At 44.0% G+C, this 21204-nt stretch overlaps 1 protein-coding gene across 3 annotated transcripts in view; it reads right to left on the bottom strand.

The window, feature by feature from the left end:
* Positions 1 to 21204, bottom strand: part of LOC147422261 (wall-associated receptor kinase-like 6) — an 84818-nt gene that overhangs the window by 22398 nt on the left and 41216 nt on the right. For 2 of the 3 annotated variants that reach the window (XM_086503116.1, XM_086503117.1), the window contains 2 exons: positions 2455 to 2619; positions 1583 to 2187 (listed from right to left, as the gene is read on the bottom strand). In XM_086503116.1, coding sequence (XP_086359242.1) covers positions 1583 to 2187; positions 2455 to 2619 — 770 coding nt within the window. Of the gene's footprint in view, positions 1 to 1582; positions 2188 to 2454; positions 2620 to 3775; positions 3842 to 21204 lie in introns of all 3 variants that reach the window. The other variant, XM_086503115.1, reaches the window with a different exon arrangement.

A 21204-nucleotide genomic window follows, 5' to 3' on the forward strand; every position in this document is an offset into this window, starting at 1 on the left:
AGAGAGAGAGAGAGAGAGAGAGAGAGAGAGAGAGAGAGAGAGAGAGAGAGATGAAATGAAATAAAATGAAATGTTATATTAAACGTCTTCAAAAGGCCAAAATGACCTATGAGACCAAACTGATATTGTGGATCTAATCCAATGTCTGAGTACAAAAATAAAATGAAGTAAAGTCAAAGACTAAAACTAAAAGACTAAAATCGTCAGACTGAAAGTCATCATCGTCATCATCCATGCCCGAGGATGCCCAGCATCGGGCGTTGTCCGAGAAAGTATTCCATCAGTCGCTGAATGGCTTCGTCAATGTCCGACTCTGTAACTAGTCTATTGGGAGTCTCCCATCTCGTGCTAGAATAGTCCTTGATTCTCTGGTGAAGCCTCCATCAATGTCGTGGTCGTCCCCGTAGACGTGGGCGTCTAGCTCTCCCGAGCTCAATGACTCTGTCCACTAATATACCTCTAGTAGAAGTGTGCTCTGAAGTCTGCTGTGAAGCATGCTCATCCGGCTGCTAAGTCCCTGCTCTAAAGAAGTCAGTGATCTTCTTCTATGAATGTCTCCACCTACTTGGTCTCCTCAAGAGACTCTCCCTGTGTCTACGCAGCACTAGCAAAAACAACCTGAGACATCTCTGATCCTGATATCTCATGACTCTGGCCAACGGTTCAAAACCCTCTCTGAATAGACAATGAAAGCGGCCTCGTATCTCATAGTACACCGGACACTGACAAATATGATGTAACTCTGTCTCTTGCTCTATATGACACAGCTGGCATATCCTCGCTTGTGTTGGAACCCTCCTAAATCTGTCAGTCTCAATCTCTAGCTGATGCGATGATGTGCGCAGCTGACCAAAAGCACATCGTATCCCATAGGATAAATGAGTGTCAATATAGGCCGGTCTGAGCACATATCCATCCACTGTTAGTTGGAAGAGATGCTCTCTATAGAAAGCCATCTTCGTGCCCAACTCTTGTACCGGCTCTATCCATGTGTTTTTGGTATCTAGTTGAATAAAATCCTGACGTATAAATCTAGTGGTCTCTCTCCGGGTGAGAGAAAGGGAGGGTGCATCCAAGGAGTACTAGAATGGAGGCAGTCTATCCATGCTGAAGCCATGTGACTGAAACCGTGATGTCATCTGCCCATACCAACACATGCTATGTCCCCTTGTAGCGCTAGCTGTCGGGATGACTCAAGGGCTAGCCGAGCATATCTGTCTCTTGGAAGGTCCCATAAATTATGCATGAAGGAAACTGATCTAGTAAGGGCCTCAACTACGAGAGGGGGGGCAGCTAGCTCAACTCGAATAATCTCATGTGGCACTCAGGCCTTAGCCCGAATCATCCGAGAGATCATAGAGACTAGAGGCCTCTGTGTACTTATATATTGTTATATGAGTAGACATTTGTTTACTATGTTAATTCATAAAAATAGGTATATCTATTTGGAATAGAAGTATGCATGTGTATACCGAAGTATGCGAGTATGTATTTATATTTCGATGATGAATGCATGTGTATATGAATCTGTTTGTTGGCATTGATGTCTGTCACATAGTGAGACGCTTTCCTTAATTGTTACCTTAGCATCCAGATTGTCATCGAGTAAGACGTTGGAAGACTTAACATCACGATGCAGGATGGGGGGGAAGGCAGCAGCATGAAGATAAGCAAGTGCCTCTGCAGTTTGCTTGGCCACTTTAAGTCTTTGCTCCCAACCCACAACACCTGCAGCTTTGGCATCCAAATTCTGTCTCACGGTTCCATGAGACACATACTCATAGACAAGCAAAGGCACAGCCGTCTCCATGCAACACCCGAGAAGTTGGACAATGTTCCTGTGATTGATATGCAGCAAAATCTTGAGCTCATTCAAGGAGTCCTCACTTTTGCCTGTGCCGAAGTTCGCCTTCTTGATGGCGACAAGCTGTCCATCTTCTAAGATACCCTTGTAAACGGTGCCAAAGCCACCAATCCCAAGTTTCATATGCTCGGCATAGTTCTCTGTGGCCGCCTTTAGCTCCTCTGCTGTAAAGAGCCTGCTCTGCCTCTTGCCCCCGGCCTTCGCTATGACATCTTGAAGCTGCATGCCTCCATTCTGCAGAAAGTATTTCCTCTTTACCCTTCGGTTCCACCATACTGCAAAGACTGCCACCCCACATATCGCCAAGCCCACGAAAACGATGGCTACGATCAGCAAGAGAATGTTTTAGTGTACATACATAAGTATGTAAAATGCGTACATGAGAGAGAGAGAGAGAGAGAGAGAGCATGACTAAATATTTTTCATTGCACACGTATGCGACCGCGCACTCACAGACATGTTTTCATACCCATGTCATTTGACACATTCTTGTAATTACATAGACAAAACCTCGTATAGCAAGAAAACCGTGCTAATAGGAATAACTAATCTTGATTGTTGAAGTTTAATGTCTTTTTCAAATTACATACCACAAACAATAGCAATGACCATCTTCAACGTAGGTGAAAAATTGCAACCAGATCCGCTTCGAAATTTCGAATTGCACTTGCACGTGTAACCTCCTTCTGTGTTGTGGCATGTGCTTTTACCAGGAACGCAATCATTCAAAGAGGCACCGGCACATTCATCTATATCTGTATGGCAATGATGAATGCATGAGTTCTCAAAAAGCTTATTTTCAATTAAAATACATAAGCATTATAAAAATCAAGTCTCATGAAGCTACAAAATACTTATTTTCAATTAAATGCATGAGTTCTCAAAAAGCTTATTTTCAATTAAAATACATCAGTAAAATAAAAATAAAGTCTCGTGAAGCTACAAAATACATAAGTTGTCCAAGTTTACTTTTCACATTCGAATAAATACTTTCTCCCTTGCCTTTCCTTTTTGAGTTCGCTTTATAGAAAAGTGGAATGGCTAGGGGGACAAGGAATCAGAGCAACAGGCGGCCAAGCGGGAGGTCCTAAGTTCGAAACTCACATGCAAGGGGGGTGAATCAACTTGTTGACTTTTTTTAAGCTGCTAATTAGCATTGTGATCCCCACAAACATCGCCCGTCAATCCCACCTCTTTGGGATCACTAAGACCGCGTGGTATATCTTGTCATGGGCATGACATGAAGCTTTTTTGTTAGTCTATCTTGAGCCTCTCACAATATCAAAGGTGTGCTATGATTTCATGCATTTAGATCTCTCTCTCTCTCTCTCTCTCTCTCTCTCTCTCTCTCTCTCTCTCTCTCTCTCTCTCTCTCTCTCTCTCTCTCTCTCTCTCTCTCACACACACACACACACACACACACACACATTTGTCACACTATTTTCTCTAAATTTTTGTAGGTAGGTAGAGCATTCATTTTTACGAAACCAAATGCTTTATTGCTAATATATTTATAGGTCTATTTTAAGAAAATACTTGTGGAAAATTTAACAATGTCGATCATGTATCACAAGGTGAGTATTGATGATGGCCTTTAATAGGAAAAGTGTCAATGGGCAAGTACATCCCATTGTGGTTTACACTATCTCCACCCTTCTTTCAAAAGTCCCGTTCATTGTTTGCAACCAACTTGAGGGAGCCATGGCAACACTTCTACAGCAAGACATGCATCAAAAAGAGGCATTGTTACAAGCTAGAGTGTGCATCAAGATCTTCAAAAAAGTGCATAGATCTCTTCGAGTTTTTGACAAAAATAAATCCCTTCCAAGGGGTTCGTATACCCTTTGCCTAAACGGATGCAATGTGTGAAGCATATCTTATTCAAGAAGTGTGGAGGTGTGCATGACATACCTGGCAATAATACCCATGGTCTAGGGAGGAGGAAGATGTCACGCAAAATAGAGTCTTGCTCAGCAACTACCTTGTGCCAAGAGGCTTAGGGTCAGTTTACATGGTGAGCTGGTTAACAACAAGTTGGCAATTGAGAACAATTGAGTGTGTTTTCACATGAATTAAAAGCAAGAAAGAGGAGAGAGAAGGTCATTTTGGAACCACCATTTTTTTAAAGGAAAAGGAGTTTTGTGAACGTTTGTTTGTAGTGTGTTTTCCCAATTGCTCCATCTACTAGGGGTGGAGCAGGACAACCATCTAGGATTTGCAACCAGCATGGAAACCAACCATGGGAATAGCTTGGGTTTGGGACCATTTGTTAATTAGTTGGCAACCATATTTTTGAGCAAACTAACTCTTAAATCCTTCATCTAAAAATTCTTATTAGTGAATCCATTAGTTGCGCATGGATCTTCATACATATATCATCATGTTGTTGAGAGTAATTCCATTTGGATTTATCCTCAATACGTGACGTGCATCATCCTAGCTCATTAAAATCCTTTCAATAAGCATCTCTTATGTATACACTCTATATAATCTACATAAAAAGTTTACGGTGGGTGGGTTTCTAGATGGTGGAGTGCCACATGGTAATATCTCCTTGCCACTTCCCAAGACACCCTCTCACCTCCTCCTCACCCCTAGGCACCTTAGCATGCCGCATGTACTAGCTCTCTCCAACTCTTTCTTTGTCTTCTCTCTCTCTCTCTCTCTCTCTCTCTCTCTCTCTCTCTCTCTCTCTCTCTCTACCACTCGCAAGGTAGAAGATCTTCAAGGTATCAAGTTCAAAATGCTAAAATGGACAAGTGAGGAAAAACATTTTTGGCTATGTGATATGTTTAACATTGCACTTCAGCATGGAATCCCTCATGATGGAAGTACAAATTGGATTAAACCTTTGCATAAGTCGGAAGATGTAAACAATGTAGACAACTATGGGACTATAATGGTTGGTTCTCTTATGGAAAAGTTTTTTGGATGTGTGGAAATGAAGATGAGCAAATGGGTCGAAAAGAATGGCAAGCATGCATATGGAGAAGCAGGTGTTTGAAAACATCATAGCACCATTGATCACCTTGTCACTCTTCAAGTACTCATGGAGGAAAGCGGGCTGAAGGGTACAGGATTGTATTGTTGCTTTGTGGACTTCAAGAAAGATTTTTGTAAGCACACGAGTCCTACGGGCAAGGCTGCCAGCACGGTCGGACAGTGTGTATGCCAGGGGGAGGCTATAAGATAGCATGGTTGGGTGGAGACTCGCACACGGCATTGCTCTTGTCCTTTCACTGGTAGCACAACTATTTCAAAAAAGAGGAAAAGTGGGTTGCATGTGTATGCGACGCGCGTCTCCTCCTTTACGATCCATAGGCAACAGGTGGGGAAGACGCACGCCCTCTACAACGGAGCAAAAAGAAAGATAGGCACGGAGTTTTGTGCATAGCATGGGAGGACAATCAGCCACATCTGCCCCACCTATGCCCTCCACAACGCACGACCAAGGCAGGCAACCAAGGCAAACTCGACGATCGGCAATGAGGCTCCGTTGCATGCACTCATAGGCCCTCTAAACCCTTGCATGAAGGAGGGTTGAACCCAACCCATGAGCGTAAGAGGCCAACTCCCTACCATCCAAGCTATTGATCCTTGTTGTATACAACAAGAAAGATAGCATATTTGAGTTGACAAAGAAAGCTAGAAGGAAAGGAAAGCTACAAACTTCAAGGAAGTAGTTTCAACCTTACTTTTCACTCTTTAGAGAAAGGGAAGTTTTCTTCCAAAGTTCTTTTCTCTTCAAGGAAGAAGCTTCACAAGTGAACAAAAGCCTTCAAGAAAACGACGAGTTTTTGTGAAGAATCAACTGAGAGGCGGAAGTGCAAAACAGACCGGGTGGCCTCTACACAAGGACTATGCACAATGGCCTCATCATGAGGGGTATACAATAGGGGCACCACCTAGCAAGATATGCGGCTAGGACACGTAAATATACACAATCAAATATGCCACGGAAAACAATTTCAAGATCCACACCCAGGTGTGGGATGGGGTGGCCGGAAAACAAGATGAGAGGAATGGTGAGTGAGTGAGAATGGGCTTGCTACTCGTGCATGTAGTAAGGAAGATAGTGAGGTAAGGTAAACATGCAAGTATGCCCACTTCTCGTAACCAGAGGTGACGAATCCGCACACCTTAAGATGCAAGTAGCAAGATGATAGGAATATGAGAGGGAGAGAGAGTGTGTGTGTATGGTGGCGAATCCGCACACCTCAACATCAGCAAAATGGAAAGAGACAAGCATAAACCATACTCACAACGAAGTATATCCCAAACCACACAAGGTATGGTACCAACATGGAGTGTGTTGATTGCTTGCAAAAGAAGAATACAATAGGTAGCATAGGGCAAGAAGATGCGAAGGGGACTAAGACCGTAGGATGCATAATGGAGAGATGGGAGTTGATGGCGAGGAATATCATGAGTGTAGCCCCGTCATTCTTCTTCTTGAAATCGTGCCTTCAATCCTTCATTACATGTGTGTGGAGATATGGTGCTCATTTTGTGCATGGTGATGGTGATGGTGTGATTATGTGATTAGGGTTCATGCTACTAGCATATAGCACAAGGGTGTGTATGTGTAGGTGTGTGGGTATGTGATAGTGTGCATATGGGGTAGTGTGTGTGTGTGTAGTGTGTGCGTCCCAATTTAGAAAAGAGGAGGCCTTCTTTTCTAGGCCAAGAGAGTGATTAGAAAAGAGATTATGAGCAAGAGGAGTTATCACAAAGTAAACTTAGTTAGAGGCATTTTCCCAATGAGAGAGCTCCGGGTGCCCTGCTCATTGACCGATTTCCTCCTAATCGCCTTCATCATGGCGAGCTTTGTCTCCACCACCTTCCATAGCTTGAGTCCAAATAGCTTGAGTCCAAGAGCTTCCTTACAATATTTGAGAGAATGTTGATAAAAGAAGAGAAAATACAACAATAATGGAGAGAAACCTATAAGAAATTGTGTGTGTGGAGTTAGATAATCAGGACTTCTTCCCATGTGGACAGATAGGCTCCACCATTTCAGCCATACCTCCCAAACCATAGCTCTAAAAATTATCAACAAAATGGGGGTCAAAAGATCAGCTCAACGCCTACAACTTTTTTGTTGAAAACTTTTTCTAATTCGGAATGAAAAAAATAGAAACAAATCCCACAAAAATATGTATCCGCCGTTTTCCTTCCAAAAGTCTTCTAGGTGGTCCTCTCTTGACTCCATGTGCAGGCCTTGTCTCCACAAGTGAATTATGCTTGAATTTGATAATATTTTGTTGACTCCAACTCAATAATGCATAAGATTCTCCTTCCTTTCACTATTGACTTTTACTCTTCACGTGTAGTGACTGTTAAGTCGTGACCGTTGCGGGTAGAATTAGCATCCAATGAAATTTTCTTTTTCATAGGGTTTGTTCCTACCTCTCCTTATTTTTGAGATCCAAATGTGTCAAAACCATAGCTATGTACAAAATAAATACATAGATTTTTTGTGATTTTCACGCATCAGGTCCTTCCTCCTCTTAGGGTCCTTGAAGCCTTGCCACCAAGTGCATACGAAGAGAGAGGTGAAGTAAAATTTGAAAAGCAGCCCTCATAAGCCCTCCACCTGAAGCTAGAGGCATTCATGCCTCTAATTCCATACTTGAGTTAGACTGCAACAAATGAGTCGAAGTCTAGTTGCCTTTTGAACTAGCCATTGCTTGTGGCCATTAGTAAGATCTCTGGGACATTCACCTGTTTGTAAAAAAAGAAACACAACCTGATAAGGCTCCCTGGCTAGAGCATCAATGATCAACAACTCAAACTGCCTTTGAGTAAATGGGAAGCCTATGGATTCCAAAATTTTGTGTCAATATCCTCCAGGATCCCAACTGAAGAATAGGATAATCACCTGCAATGTCCTAACAATAAGATTTCTTCTTTCATGCCAAAAAACATAGGATTTGTAACCACCATAAGTGAAAGGATAATTCAGTACTTTAGCTCCTTCCAAGACAAAACTTAGAATCATGATCCCCAAGATTGTACCAAAAGTCCTCCATTTATGGCCTCCTTGTTGATGTGGCAAGTTCCTACTGTCTTCAAGACCTAGCTTACCACTACAGGTGAAGCAAGCAAAAGAGTCACTGTCCTCTTGGGTATTGTCAAAAAGGTCCATTGACTTTCTTGACTTTGGTAATAAGCCACCAACCATGTAGCTTAAAGACAAGCTTGATACATATTGTACCAAAGTGCATAGCATATACAAAAGATAGGTTGCAATCCACATGTTGAAAAACACTTCATCTTGACTATATGCATGTAGGACCATACTGCCATCTTTCTCACATTGGGAACCATTTTCTGTGACCCTTATGCCTATCCCTTGTGCTAAGGGCTCGTTAAAGCTTTTCTTGAATACATCTAACACAATACGATCAAACATAATCTCTATATCTAGGTTGTCAAACCTAGATTTCCAATAAATTGCCACTACATCCATTTGATTAATAATCTCCTTAGGGTGGACTTCACAATCCCACTACTTGGTAAAAACCATTCCAGTTTGGTCTGCAATTGCTTCCTTTGATTGGTGTAGTGCCAAAAGACTTCCTGCTTCCTTCTTGCAATTGTATATCTAGTGGATCCACCTTGTTGTGAACATCGAGAACGAGACCCATGATTTCAAGAGAGTTGTCACTATTATTATTTGTGGTAGATTCCTCCTCCTTTGATGTTGTAGTAGAACTGCTAGAGAGTGCACTAGTCTCTAGGTCCATCCCTTGTTGCTTACAAGTCTTCGTGTTGTATAGAATGTTCTTGCTTTTTGTACCTTGTATCTTGAGAACTTCTGTGTCCAAATCTTGCTTTTCTCTCATGGTCTTGAACCATGGTCTTCCTAAGATAATTGGGTAGCCTTCCCCCTTAGGGATGCTCATGCCCTGCATAGAAACATCACTCACAAGATCATAAGATTCTATAGACTCACCAATTGTGAAATCTAAAATGCCAGTTTTTTGTCGTGGCTTAGACTTCCTCTTAATTGACTCTCCCTTAGCCTTCATCTTTTCTTCCTTTTCTAAAGTTTTCTCATGTCTAGAATGATTAGCTCCCAAGGTGTCTACCTCTTCTATCTTGTTCTTACCTTTTGCCACTTCTTTGATGAGTTTCTCCACTTTTATCTTGCCCTTACCTTCAAGACCGATGAAACTCACTTCCTGGTTGCCGATTGGCGGTGAGAGTAAGGGTGGAGTGAGAGGTTGTGGTGGCGGTGGATGTGGGTTAGCAGGTGGTTGTAGGATTTGCACAGGTGGGTGCTTTTTGTGGTGCCCTTGGTGGTGGTGGTGTTGCTCTTGGTGGTGAAATATGGTTTGTATGGCTCCTTTATTGGAACTCTGCCTCCTTGGGTGTGGGCAGTAATACATGCCGTGGTCATCCTCCCCACAATTATAGCATTTGTATTCTTGGTTTTGCCTTTTTTGTCCTCTCCCTTGCTCTTGATTGTGGTTGTGCGCATGCCCTTGTTGCACCAAATGCACAGATAGATTCTCAAGCTCAGTAGTGTTGCGACTCAACAGGTCTTGCTACTCTTCTAATGCCTCTTGTGGTTGGGTCCTTTGAGTGGCTGTAGCAGTTACTGGGGTTAGTCGGACTGAGCTTGATTTCTCTGAGTCATTGACTCTTGCTTGCATGTGCAACTTCTTGTCTTTAAGACGGGCGACTTCCACTACCAACTCATACATAGGGAATCTCCCCTTCACCTTCTCTTTAAGAGGTGACCACATGCGAGCAATGAAACAGTCTTTCTTCAGGAAATTAGGTGCTCCTTCACCTTTCTCCAGTGAGACAACCCATCACTCCCACAAATCCACAAACTTGGATTCGTAAGTCACATACTCTAGTAGACTTCCCTGCTTTTTATTAGCAGCCATAACTTTTCTGAGGTTGCCACCACCAAACCTCTTTACAAATGCAGCACGTGTAAGCCCCATGCATCCTTGGTATCTTGGGACAAAGCATTGTACCAAGATTTGGCCTCTACTTTTGTCAGTAGAGGAAAGATTCGTAGCCGTGAGGCGTTGACCGGAGCAAAGCGAACCCCGAACCCCGACGGCCTCTAAAACACCGGGGACCGAATGGCGCGCCTCGAGCCTGTCATGGTAAAGCAAACAAAGGGCACCACCTAGCTTCAGCGGCTAGGACACAAACAATACACCACCATAACAAAGTTTTCATCCAAGAGAGATGGATGCTTGGGAGCAATGATGAAGAGGAAAGGGAATGAGATCAAGTGAGTGAGAGAGAGAGAGAGAGAGAGAGAGAGAGTGAGGGAGGGGGTATAGCGGCTTAGTACTTAGGCACCACAAAAGGATGGCGAATCCGCACACCCTTCACACATACACAAGCTCACTCCAAACACAAGACTAGGTGGCGATTCCGCACACCTCACATGGGCAAAACATTGCAAGAAAACATACTCACAAAACCTCAAGCTTTATTTAGAGAATAAGGCGATGAAATGGGGAGCATAGGGTAGGGGAATGAGAAGGGAGAGCGTGGTAGAGCACATGGCGGATAGGTGGGAGTTGATGGCGAAGACTCGCACGAGGGTTACGGCCATCATCCTTCATTTAGTTTCCCTTCATCTTCCATAGCCCAAGGGTGTAGAGGTCATGCTTAAGACGAGCATGGTGATTGCGGTGATGGTGATGGTGTGGGTGTGTGTGTGTGTGCACTAGGCACACACAGTGCATAGTGTACTCTTTGGTGATGGTGTGTGTGTTAAGTGTGATGGTGACCCCTCTTTATATAGGGGAGGAGGGGGGAGAAATTCTAGAATTTAGAAATGAAGAAATCATTATCTACATAGGCCATGTGACTGTAGGCCCCACTTGTCTGGCTGTGTGTATATGTGTCAGAACAGCAGTCTCATGAGAGAGAGACTAAGAGAGAGAGATGGGTTGATGAAAAAAAGTGAGAGGTGACATGGAGAATAAAGTAATTACAAGAGGGGAGAGAGGGGAGTGTATTCAGAGGTGAATCTGTGTGCAGATGTGTGTGAACACAAGAAAAATCAGGTAACCACCGGGTGGGGATGGGTCTGTGGGCACCTTTTTCAGTGAAACTGAGTGTGTATGAGTGTGGGGGAGGTTATTTAGCTACAAGACAAGAGACATGGCGCCCTTTAGAGAGAGAGGGGGGTATTTGGGTCATGGGATATGATAGAAGAGAGAAAGAGGGGGTGGGGTATACTATTTTGGAAGATAGGGTAAGTTGCATGTGAGTTAGGGTGCATTATTGGTGAGTTAGAATGCATTATTGGTGAGAGGTGGGGTAGCTTGAGGGGAGAGAGAAAGGAGAAAGGACAAGGGGAAGAGAGAGGGGGTTGACCTTTTGAGTGGAGGAGAGGAAAAGGGACACACGGCGGGGCAACAATGAAGAAAAAGGAGGCAAGGTGGGGATGGGCTACCCCGCAGGCATGAGGTGGCCTATTTTACCTTTCTTATATATTTACATAATCATACTTTTTTTTTTCTTACTTTTTCCAATGCCTTTTATCACTCCCTTCCTAAGAGGGGGTTTTCATGGGGTGGGGACGAGAGAAGAGGGGTATGGGAGCTTGGCTTGTGAAAAGCCCCCATCATTAGCCCTCCCCTTTTGGCTAGAGGCATTCATGTCTCTAGCTCATCTGTTTGATCATTATCGTCGGAGGTGGCGACTGATGGTGTGTCCTCATGTGGAATGTCAATTGGTGGAGCCTGGTCAAATCGAAGAAAATAAGGTTTAAGTCGCCAACCATTTACCCTGGTTTTATGAAGTTTTCCATCAGCCTCCATAAGCTGGTAGCTTCCATTGGCATACTTTTTCCTGATGATGAAAGGGCCTTCCCATCGGAGCAGGAGTTTCTTATCCTTGCGCGTGTCGAAGCGATTGTCGTAGCGGAGCACCAACATTCCTTTCTTCAATTCTTTTTTCCGAAGATGCTCGTTAAAGCTAAGCCGTCTATGCTCTGCTTGTGCTGCATAATAATTTATTGCTTTTTCTCTGTCCAGCTACAGTCTTTCCAAGTTGATGATGTGATCTCTCAAATGCATGTTGGGTTGTTGAAGTTGGCTTGCCATTACTCTGAGACTTTGTAGTTGCACTTCAATGGGCAAGATTGCTTCCTTACCAAATACTAGATGATACGGTGTGAATCCCAAGGATGTACGAAATGAAGTTCTGTAGGCCCATAAAGCTGGTAGTAGATACTTATCCCAGTCTCCAAGATGATTGTTTACCTGCTTGGTAATAATTTTAGAAACCATTCCATTTACCTTTTCAACTAGGCCATTACATTGAGGGTAATATGGCGAAGAGTGCTTCCTTGTAATGCCCAGTTTCTTCATTAATTCTCCTACCAAGTCTGCTCTGAAACCTGGCCCTCTATCAGAGATGATCTCTAAAGGTGTGCTAAACCTACAGCATATGTGCTCGTAGATAAATTTAGCTACCTCTACCGCTGTGATTCTAGTGGTGGCTGTAGCCTCTGCCCATCTAGTCATGTAGTCGACCCCCATGATAATGTAGAATTTTCATGAGTTGGCCCTAGGTAATGGCCCAATGGCATCGATACCCCATTTTTCAAATGGGCCATATGAGAGAATAGGTGTCTGTGGTTCAGGCATAAGTGACCTAGTGCCGGCCTTTTGACACAACTTACACGTTTTGCACCAGTGGTGTACATCACGGTTGAGGCTAGGCCATATGAAGCCTGCCTGCAAGATTTTCCTACATGTTATGTCTAGGGCAAAGTGACCACCACAAACCCCGTCGTGACAACTAGCAATTACTCCCGTGATTTCCTGAGAGAGAGGGACCTTCCTGAGTATTTGGTCCTTACCCTTACAATACAAACCGTCATTGATGAGTCGATACCTTGTGGCCTTCCGCGTCAGCCATTGCTTTTGTCCCTTTGTTAAATCTGATGGGCATTCCCCTGTTTCCAAAAAATGCATGATGTCAGGCAAGGCATCACTACCTTGAAATAGAGGGAGCTTTAGCTTTATTGCTCCAACCACCACTTCCTGTAGTCTTTCACTTGCTAGGGCATCTGCTTCTTGGTTTTGAGCCCTTGGGATATGGTGTATTTGAACTTCTTCAAACTTACCCAACAAGGTTTTTACACCACTTAAGTGAGTCCTTAAACTAGGATTCTTGCATGTCCATGCTCCATTTACTTGCCTTACCAGAAGTAGAGCATCCCCAAATACATTAAGGCATTGTACACCTTGCGAGACACACCATTGTAGACCCTTGGTTAGTGCTGCATACTCAGCTTCATTGTTAGAATGTGAATCTAACAATTGGCCCAACGAAAATACCTTTGTCCCTTTGTCATCAAAGACCACTATGCCTGCAGCTGCTTTGTTGGACGCTCGCTTGTAGGCTCCATCAAAGTAGAGAGAGTATGCTCCTTCTACCATCGGTGGTACTGGAGGTAATCGGACTTCTCCTTCCTTAGATTGCTTCTCCTTCCCTTCAAAGACTTGGTAGGTCATGAGTCCCCCCAAACTTGCCCTTGTCGTGCTTTCTACCTGTACCGTGTAGTCAAACTCTTGCAGACGAACTAGCCATTTAGTAATTCTAGCAGACACATCCATGTGTTGTACAACATAGGGAAATATTTCATCCGTGGTTAGAATCACAAATTGCTTAGGCAGCAAATATGACTTAAACTTTGTAGTTGCAAATCTAAGAGCTAGGACTAAGTGTTCCACATGGGTGAAACCTTTCTCTCCTGCTGTCATCATTCGACTAGAGAAGTAGATTGGCCTCATGAAAGATGTCGTCGTATCCTTTTGGAGTAGCACAGCCCCCAATGAGTCATCACCAACACTTGAGGTGACATAGAATTTTTCATCCCACTTAGGTGGTGAGATAGTTGGCAGAGTGGCTAAGACCTCCTTTACCTTGTTGTAGTGATGTTTGCTTTCCTCGTCCCAAGTGAAAGTTGATCTTTGAGTGGGTTGTTGCAGTGGTAGAACAAGTTGTGATAGTAGATGTATGAATCTACTTAAGTACCTGACCCTCTGTAGAAAAGAGACCAGTTGACGTGCGGTCGTTGGTGAAGGTAGGGCTATGAGTGCGGACACCTTACTTGGGTCGGCGTTGATACCTCTTGCTGAAATTTCATAGCCTAGTAGAATGACTTTACTCTCCCCAATGTGACATTTATCCACATTTAATTGCCCACCTAGGCTCTGCAACCTGGTCAAACCTTCAGTTACCTTTTCTAAATGTGAAATACGGGAGCTATATATACAAAAATCATCAATGAACACTCTTATGGATGTTCCAAAGAACGGTTGAAAAACATATGTGACATATCTTTGGAATGTGGCAGGTGCATTTGTGAGACCAAATGGCATAACCCTGTATGCAAAACAACCCCATGGTGTGATAAAAGTGGTTTTTAGCTGATCTTCCAAGGCTATGCGTATTTGAAAGTATCCTGAATAACCATCACATACAGTATAGCATTCAAAACCCGCTACTTCATTCAGAATTTCATCCAAGAAAGGGAGAGGAAAGTGGTCTCTCTTTGTAGCTGCATTTAGTGGTTTGTAGTCAACACAGACCCTCCACTTACCATTCTTTTTAGGCATCACCACTACGGGTGACACCCATTCTTAGTTTTCTACAGGATAGATGAATCCCGCCTCCAGCAGTTTCCTTACCTCGGCCAAGAGTGCCTTTTCTTGTATGACCCCCAGTCGTCGTAGCTTTTGCACAACTGGTTTTACCCCTTCCTTCAGCTTAATATGATGTTCCACCACTGTAATGCCTGTGATTCTTTCATAATTGTCAATGAACAGGTTAGGAAATCCCATCAACATTTGCAAAAAACTATCTTTCTCCTCAAGTGTTAATTCCGTAGACAACATACCCTTCAACCTACTTCCTCCTAGGCCAGGTGATTTGCTCTCCTCTTCATTGGGTTGCCCTTTTGGTGATGGATCACCAGTTGTGCTTACCCTTTGTGGATCCTTCATAATGATACCCATCACATCAATGGAACTGTCACTTTCGTCGGTGGATGTGGTCTCCTCCTCAGAACTGGAAGATTCGCTAGTGGTTTCATCTGCCGATGTTTCCAGATTCATTTGCTTCTGCTTGCCAATCCTCATGTCGTAGTAGATTGTCTCCCCTTTCTTACCGGTCATGCGTAGAAGGCCAGTACCCCAGTCCTGTTTTGCCTTCATGGCCATCAACCATGGCCTTCCCAAAATTAGTGGATAGCCCTCCCCCTTAGTAGGCATTACAAAAACATCTACCTCTACCTCAGTGTTGAAAGCTTTGATTTTCACGGAACTTACCACACCCACACACTTTACTTTTGCGTTGTTTGCCATCTTTGCCTTGCATGGAGAAGGCCTGTCAACCTCGAGCCCTAATCGAAGCATCATAGCTTCGCTCATTACACAGATTTGTGCACCTCCATCAATGTAGGTGTTTCCAACCCTCTTTCCTTTTATGTTTACGTCAACAATTGGAAGGATGTCATCCATGTTGCATCCCGAAATTGCTCCGGCTACCTTTGTTTTGGAGCGTCTTGTACTTACCATTTTAGACCATTGTCGCCTTACTTTAGGTACAAGATGTAGCAGCTGTGGCCATGTAATCTTTGGTCCCTGCTCTGTCACATCCAATGTTAGATCATAGGGCTTAGAACTTTCCCCTAGCTGGAAGTCGGTGATGCCCAATTTCCGTCGTGGCCTGGATGGCCTCTTGCTAGTTTCTCCTCTCATGCTTCTCTCATCATCTGATTGTGTAGCCTTCTCCCTCCTAGCTCTTTTCACAGTCATGGCCTCAAGTGGTTCTAAAAAGGTTACCTTCTCCTTACCCTTGTCCCTCTCCTTTGCTCTGGGTGGATCCACTACTACGGCTTTTCCTTTCTCTTCTAGCCTTATGATGTTTACAGGGCGATCAGGTGGTGGGGTTGGTGGAAGAGGTGGGATGGATGCTTGTAGTGGTGTCTGGGGTGGACGTAGAATTTGTGTTGGTGGGGGTGGTGCTCAGGGTGGGGGTGTTCTTTCTCTAGGGGGTGACAATTGGTTCCTCCTACCTCCTCTATTATAGTTTTGTCGTGGTTTGGGACAATAGTACATACCGTGATCGTCTTCTCCGTAGTTGTAGCAATGATACTCCCTGTTTTGTCGTCGTGCTCTTCCAGGGTCTTGATCTCTTTCTTGACTCCTCCCTTGTTGTATTAAGTGGACAGACAAATTCTGCAGTTGGTCAGTAATATGGGCCAACATATCTTGTTGGTCATCTCTTACCCCAAGAGCCGGTGGTGGTGGTGGAATGGTGGTTGTCGTAGTTGCTGGTCGACGTGATGTTCCTGTTTTTGTTGACTCGGTTTCTTTGGCTTTCATTCGCAGCTTCTTGTCCTTAAGGCGAGCAATCTCAACGGCTAACTCGTACGTAGCCGGGAATCTACCTTTCACCTTCTCCTTGAGAAGCGGCCATAAGCCATGCGTGAACCGATCTTTTTTTAGGAAATCGGGTGCAGCTTCCCCCCTTGCCAGTGACTCAACCCACCGTTCCCACAAATCCACAAGTTTGGACTCATAGGTGGCATATTCTAAAAGACCCTCCTGCTTCAAATCTCTCAACTTGTCCCACAACTTTTCTGAAGTGGTACCTCCCCCAAAGCGCCTCTTAAAAGCGGTTTTTAAGGGTTCCCAGTCATCCTTGCTTGCTTGTGGAAGTGCATTGTACCATGATCTAGCTTCTAGCTTCATGAGATGCTTAAAGATTCTAACCCGGGATTCATCCGTATCTTTGTTGCTCACTACACATGCTACTTCCAAGTCATCTAGGAAGTCTGTTACCAAATCCTCCCCCTTCTTTCCTTTAAATGTTGGAAATGCTACACTTGCCATGATTACTGAGAGAGAGCTAGAAAGACACACTTCTTAACTTGCAAAAGCTTTTTTCTTCTTTACAAGGAGGCGTGTATACCCTCTTATACTAGGACATAGATTAAAACTTCAAACGGTACATTGCCTTGTACCAAAGGTAGGACAAATGGTTGATCTGATGCCAGAACCTCAAAAAATCGCTCCCCACCCAGCATGGTGTCAATGAGGTGCTGGTAGCGAGCCTTCAAATCCAGTATTACCTTGATTGAGCGTACACGTGTTGGTATGTGTGATCTGTCTTGAGGTAGGTTGTACTGATTCATGTGAAGCTTAGAGGTGCTTAGTCACTATCCAAGCTTGTGGGAGAGGGTGGTGTTCTTTCCTGAAACAAACTCAGTAGATCCCTAGTTTCTCTAGTGAGAGTGTGAGCCAATGATTCTGTTATCTGTGCTGCAGCATCAGGTGCGACTTGAAAACTGACTGTGATAATTACCTCAGTGACTTGAGTTACCCGATTCTCAAAGTAGAATAGTGTTGATTCTCTATTGTGTAGAGCTCCTTCCATTTTGTTGTTGTGGGTTGGTTGTAGGTTGCGGACATGGTTTCGACCTTCTCCTTCTTCTTCTTGGTACTTGGCCTATGTATATCCACTGGGTTTGGCGTGTTGGTTGACTCTCCCACTGCAAATCGATTACCGTTACGCTTGGCACTCGAGCTTCGATGGAGATGCGGAGTTCGTCTAGTTGTGCTTGGAGCTCTTCTTCTTCTATCGTCCAATTAGCAAATCCTGCTAGCCATTCATCCATTCACAATAGTTTAGGGGTTTCAGTCTTGTAAACTGAAGGGTTTCATGAAAAGATCCTCAGTGGGGGCACCAAATGACGGGAGCAAAGCGAACCCCGAACCCCGACGGCCTCTAAAACACCGGGGACCGAATGGCGCGCCTCGAGCCTGTCATGGTAAAGTAAACAGGGGGCACCACCTAGCTTCAGCGGCTAGGATGCAAACAATACACCACCATAACAAAGTTTTCATCCAAGAGAGATGGATGCTTGGGAGCAATGATGAAGAGGAAAGGGAATGAGATCAAGTGAGAGAGAGAGAGAGAGAGAGAGAGAAAGAGAGAGAGAGAGAGAGAGAGTGAGAGAGTGAGGGAGGGGGTATAGCGGCTTAGTACTTAGGCACCACAAAAGGATGGTGAATCCGCACACCCTTCACACATACACAAGCTCACTCCAAACACAAGACTAGGTGGCGATTCCGCACACCTCACATGGGCAAAACATTGCAAGAAAACATACTCACAAAACCTCAAGCTTTATTTAGAGAATAAGGCGATGAAATGGGGAGCATAGGGTAGGGGAATGAGAAGGGAGAGCGTGGTAGAGCACATGGCGGATAGGTGGGAGTTGATGGCGAAGACTCACACGAGGGTTACGGCCATCATCCTTCATTTAGTTTCCCTTCATCTTCCATAGCCCAAGGGTGTAGAGGTCATGCTTAAGACGAGCATGGTGATTGCGGTGATGGTGATGGTGATGGTGATGGTGTGGGTGTGTGTGTGTGCACTAGGCACACACACTGCATAGTGTACTCCTTGGTGATGGTGTGTGTGTTTAGTGTGATGGTGACCCCTCTTTATATAGGGGAGGAGAGGGGAGAAATTCTAGAATTTAGAAATGAAGAAATCATTATCTACATAGGCCATGTGACTGTGGGCCCCACTTGTCTGGCTGTGTGTATATGTGCCAGAACAGCAGTCTCATGAGAGAGAGACTAAGAGAGAGAGATGGGTTGATGGAAAAAAGTGAGAGGTGACATGGAGAATAAAGTAATTACAAGAGGGGAGAGAGGGGAGTGTGTTCAGAGGTGAATCTGTGTGCAGATGTGTGTGAACACAAGAAAAATCAGGTAACCACCGGGTGGGGATGGGTCTGTGGGCACCTTTTTCAGTGAAACTGAGTGTGTGTGAGTGTGGGGGAGGTTATTTAACTACAAGACAAGAGACATGGCGCCCTTTAGAGAGAGAGGGGGGTATTTGGGTCATGGGATATGATAGGAGAGAGAAAGAGGGGGTGGGGTATACTATTTTGGAAGATAGGGTAAGTTGCATGTGAGTTAGGGTGCATTATTGGTGAGTTAGAATGCATTATTGGTGAGAGGTGGGGTAGCTTGAGGGGAGAGAGAAAGGAGAAAGGACAAGGGGAAGAGAGAGGGGGTTGACCTTTTGAGTGGAGGAGAGGAAAAGGGACACACGGCGGGGCAACAGTGAAGAAAAAGGAGGCAAGGTGGAGATGGGCTACCCCGCAGGCATGAGGTGGCCTATTTTACATTTCTTATATATTTACATAATCATACTTTATTTTTTTCTTACTTTTTCCAATGCCTTTTATCACTCCCTCCCTAAGAGGGGGTTTTCATGGGGTGGGGACGAGAGAAGAGGGGTATGGGAGCTTGGCTTGTGAAAAGCCCCCATCAGCGTCGTCATCCTTGTTGGAAACCACACAAGCGATGTCAAAGTTATCCAGAAAATCAGTGGTGACGTCTTCTCCCTTCTTGCCACTGAATGTGGAAAAAGAGACACTTGCCATGGTACTAAATCAATGAGTAGAAAATCACATTTATTTATTTTTGGAATGACTTAGTGATTCATAAAGGTTTATACATAGGTGGAAAACCCTGGAAAACTTGAGCAGGAGCTAAGAAGAGCACAAGGCTAAAATAGAATAAAGATGCTTACATCAAAAGAGTGGTAGTAATCAAGAATGGGCAAGATGATGCGACATGGGGATCTAAGGATTTCATCAAGCATCTCTGCTCCGAATAGGAAAACAATCTTTTGCTGGTAGAATATCTTCCTATCAATGTGCACATGCATGTGCTGTAAGAAACAAAAAGGAAAGACTTCTGGTCTATTGTTATTATCCAGGTTGGGTGTAGGGTAAGGCTTTGACCACTACACCTTAAGTGTTGACAAGGTGACACCTTCACCAAAGGCCTCTACCTCTTGTTGAAGCGGCAAGTTCCTACTGTCTTCAAGACCTAGCTTACCACTATATTTGAAGTAAGCAAAAGAGTCACTATCCTCTTGGGTATTGTCAAAAATTTCCATTGCCTTTCTTGACATTGGTAATAAGCCACCAACCCTGTAGCTTAAAGACAAGCTTGATACATGTTGTTTTCCAAAGTGCATAGCATATACAAAAGATAGCTTGCAATCCACATGTTAAAAAACACTTCATCTCGGCTATATGCATGCAGGACCATACTGCCATCTTTCTCACATTGGGATCCATTTTTTGTGACCATATGCATATCCCTTGTGCTAAGGGTTCTTTAAAGCTTTCTTAAATGCATCTAACACAATATGATCAAACATAATCTCTATATCTAGTTTGCCAAACCTAGATTGCCAATAAATTTTCACTATATCCATTTGATTAAGAATCTCCTTAGGGTGGACTTCACAATCCCACTGCTTGGTAACAACCATCACAGTTTGGTATGTTATTGCTTTCTTTGACTGGTGTAGTGCTAAAGGCTTCATGATTCCTTCTTGTAGTTGTATATCTAGTGGATCCACCAACATCGAGAACAAGCCATGATTTCAAGAGAGTTGTCACTATCATTCTTTGTGGTAGATTCCTCCTCCTTTGATGTTGTAGTAGAGCTGTTATAGAGTGCATTAGTCTCCATGTCCATCCCTTGTTGCTTACTAGTCTTCGTGTTGTATAGAATGTCCTTGCCCTTTGTACCTTGTATCTTGAGAACTTTTGTGTCCAAATCTTGCTTTTCTCTCATGGTCTTGAGCCATGGTCTTCCTAAGATAGTTGGGCAGCCCTCCCCCTTAGGGATGCTCATGCATTGCATAGAAACATCACTCACAAGATCATAAGGTTCTATAGACTCACCAATTATGAAATCTAAAATGCCAGTTTTTTGTCGTGGCTTAGACTTCCTCTTGATTGACTCTCCCTTGGCCTTCATCTTTTCTTCCTTTTCTGAAGCTTCCTCATATCTAGAGTGATTAAATCCCATGGTGTCTACCTCTTCTATCTTGTTCTTACCTCTTGCCACTTCATTGATGAGTTTCTCCACTTTCATCTTGCCCTTACCTTCAAGACGGATGAAACTCACTTCCTGGTTGTCGATTGGGGGTGGGGGTATGGATGGAATGAGAGCTTGTGGTGGTGGTGGTGGATGTGGTTGAACGGGTGGTTGTAATATTTGAAGAGGTGGTGCTTGTTGTGATGCCCTCGATGATGGTGGTGTTGCTCTTGGTGGTGAAATATGGTTTTGTATGGCTCCTCTGTTGAAACTCTACCTCCTTGGGTGTGGGCAGTAATACATGCCATGGTCATCCTCCCCACAATTATAGCAGTTGTATTCTTGGTTTTGCCTTTGTTGTCCTCTCCCTTGCTCTCGATTTTGGTTGTGTGCATGTCCTTGTTGCACCAAATGCAC

The sequence above is a fragment of the Adiantum capillus-veneris genome, chromosome 27, assembly GCF_014529385.1.
Source record: "Adiantum capillus-veneris isolate H3 chromosome 27, ASM1452938v2, whole genome shotgun sequence".
Taxonomy (NCBI): domain Eukaryota; kingdom Viridiplantae; phylum Streptophyta; class Polypodiopsida; order Polypodiales; family Pteridaceae; genus Adiantum; species Adiantum capillus-veneris.